Source organism: Opisthorchis viverrini (assembly GCF_000715545.1).
Source record: "Opisthorchis viverrini unplaced genomic scaffold opera_v5_2, whole genome shotgun sequence".
Lineage (NCBI taxonomy): Eukaryota > Metazoa > Platyhelminthes > Trematoda > Opisthorchiida > Opisthorchiidae > Opisthorchis > Opisthorchis viverrini.
In genome coordinates, this window is record NW_008751658.1 from 3,966,441 (window position 1) to 3,967,381 (window position 941).

The window sequence follows — 941 nt, forward strand, 5'->3', positions numbered from 1 at the left end:
CGCATTTTCGGGGGGACACTTCGTGAGCGAAAGTCAATTTTCCAGGCAAAATTTTTTTAGAGCATACTACTGTTTGCCACTCAATCTTTCTATTGGCTTTCGAACCTGAGTATGTTGTTTAGTCATGCGAGAATCGCATTCTGGTCGGATAATGATGGTTACTTCAATAGTCCCTCCATTTCCAGGTGTTAGTGAATGAACATAAATTTCCCGTGTGTGCTTTGGGTGGTGTAAGGGGCGACCGACATCTAATACGACAATCACTTTACACTTCTAACGGACATTGGCACGTTTAAATTGCCTGTTTGTGTGGACGAATATTGTAGCTGAAATGCGATATCGTTTCAATGCCGCGCTGTGTAATTAGCCAATAGGCGAGAAGTACTGTTTTATCCAGACTAAATGTTTTGATTTTAGCAAACAGTGGATGTAGAAAGTTGACAACTCAACATTGTGCACCAACATTCGATGCGCAGTCGTTAGACAGCAGCGAGAAGAAAGCAACAACAAAACTACAGGGGTAGACTGAACACTACTACGGCAGCAATTGATTGGCTCTGGTTGTCAATAGCTGAGAAAGACCATGCGTTGATACGACTGGTCAGTTGCGCTGAAAGTGAACGCTCGGGCAACCTCCGATCAGACAAGCAGCTCGAACTGCAACCAGTGCCTGCGGTGGAGAGTTAAAACTTTCCGGTGAGCTCCAGTGCTGTGTATCTTTTCGAGGAACTACATTCGTGGGGTCGTGTTATATAACGGCAACTGAGTTGAACCTATTCGGTCTTGATTGGTTCGATCGCCACCGGTTAGCCGACATTCCATCCAGTATCGTTTGCAATGCAGTTCAGTCTCCCACGGCGCATCCAGATCATGCATCCGACATTATCAAGCGATATCCAATTGTTTTCCAGTCCAGTCTCGGTCAGTGCACTGCGACACAA

At 45.6% G+C, this 941-nt stretch overlaps 1 protein-coding gene across 1 annotated transcript in view; it reads left to right on the forward strand.

Moving 5' to 3' along the window:
* Nucleotides 1-941, forward strand: part of T265_00240 (hypothetical protein) — a gene marked incomplete at both ends in the record, with an annotated part of 5,597 nt that overhangs the window by 919 nt on the left and 3,737 nt on the right. The window contains one exon of the mRNA XM_009163948.1: nt 644-921. Within this exon, the coding sequence (XP_009162212.1) occupies nt 644-921 (278 nt within the window). The remainder of the gene's footprint in view (nt 1-643; nt 922-941) is intronic.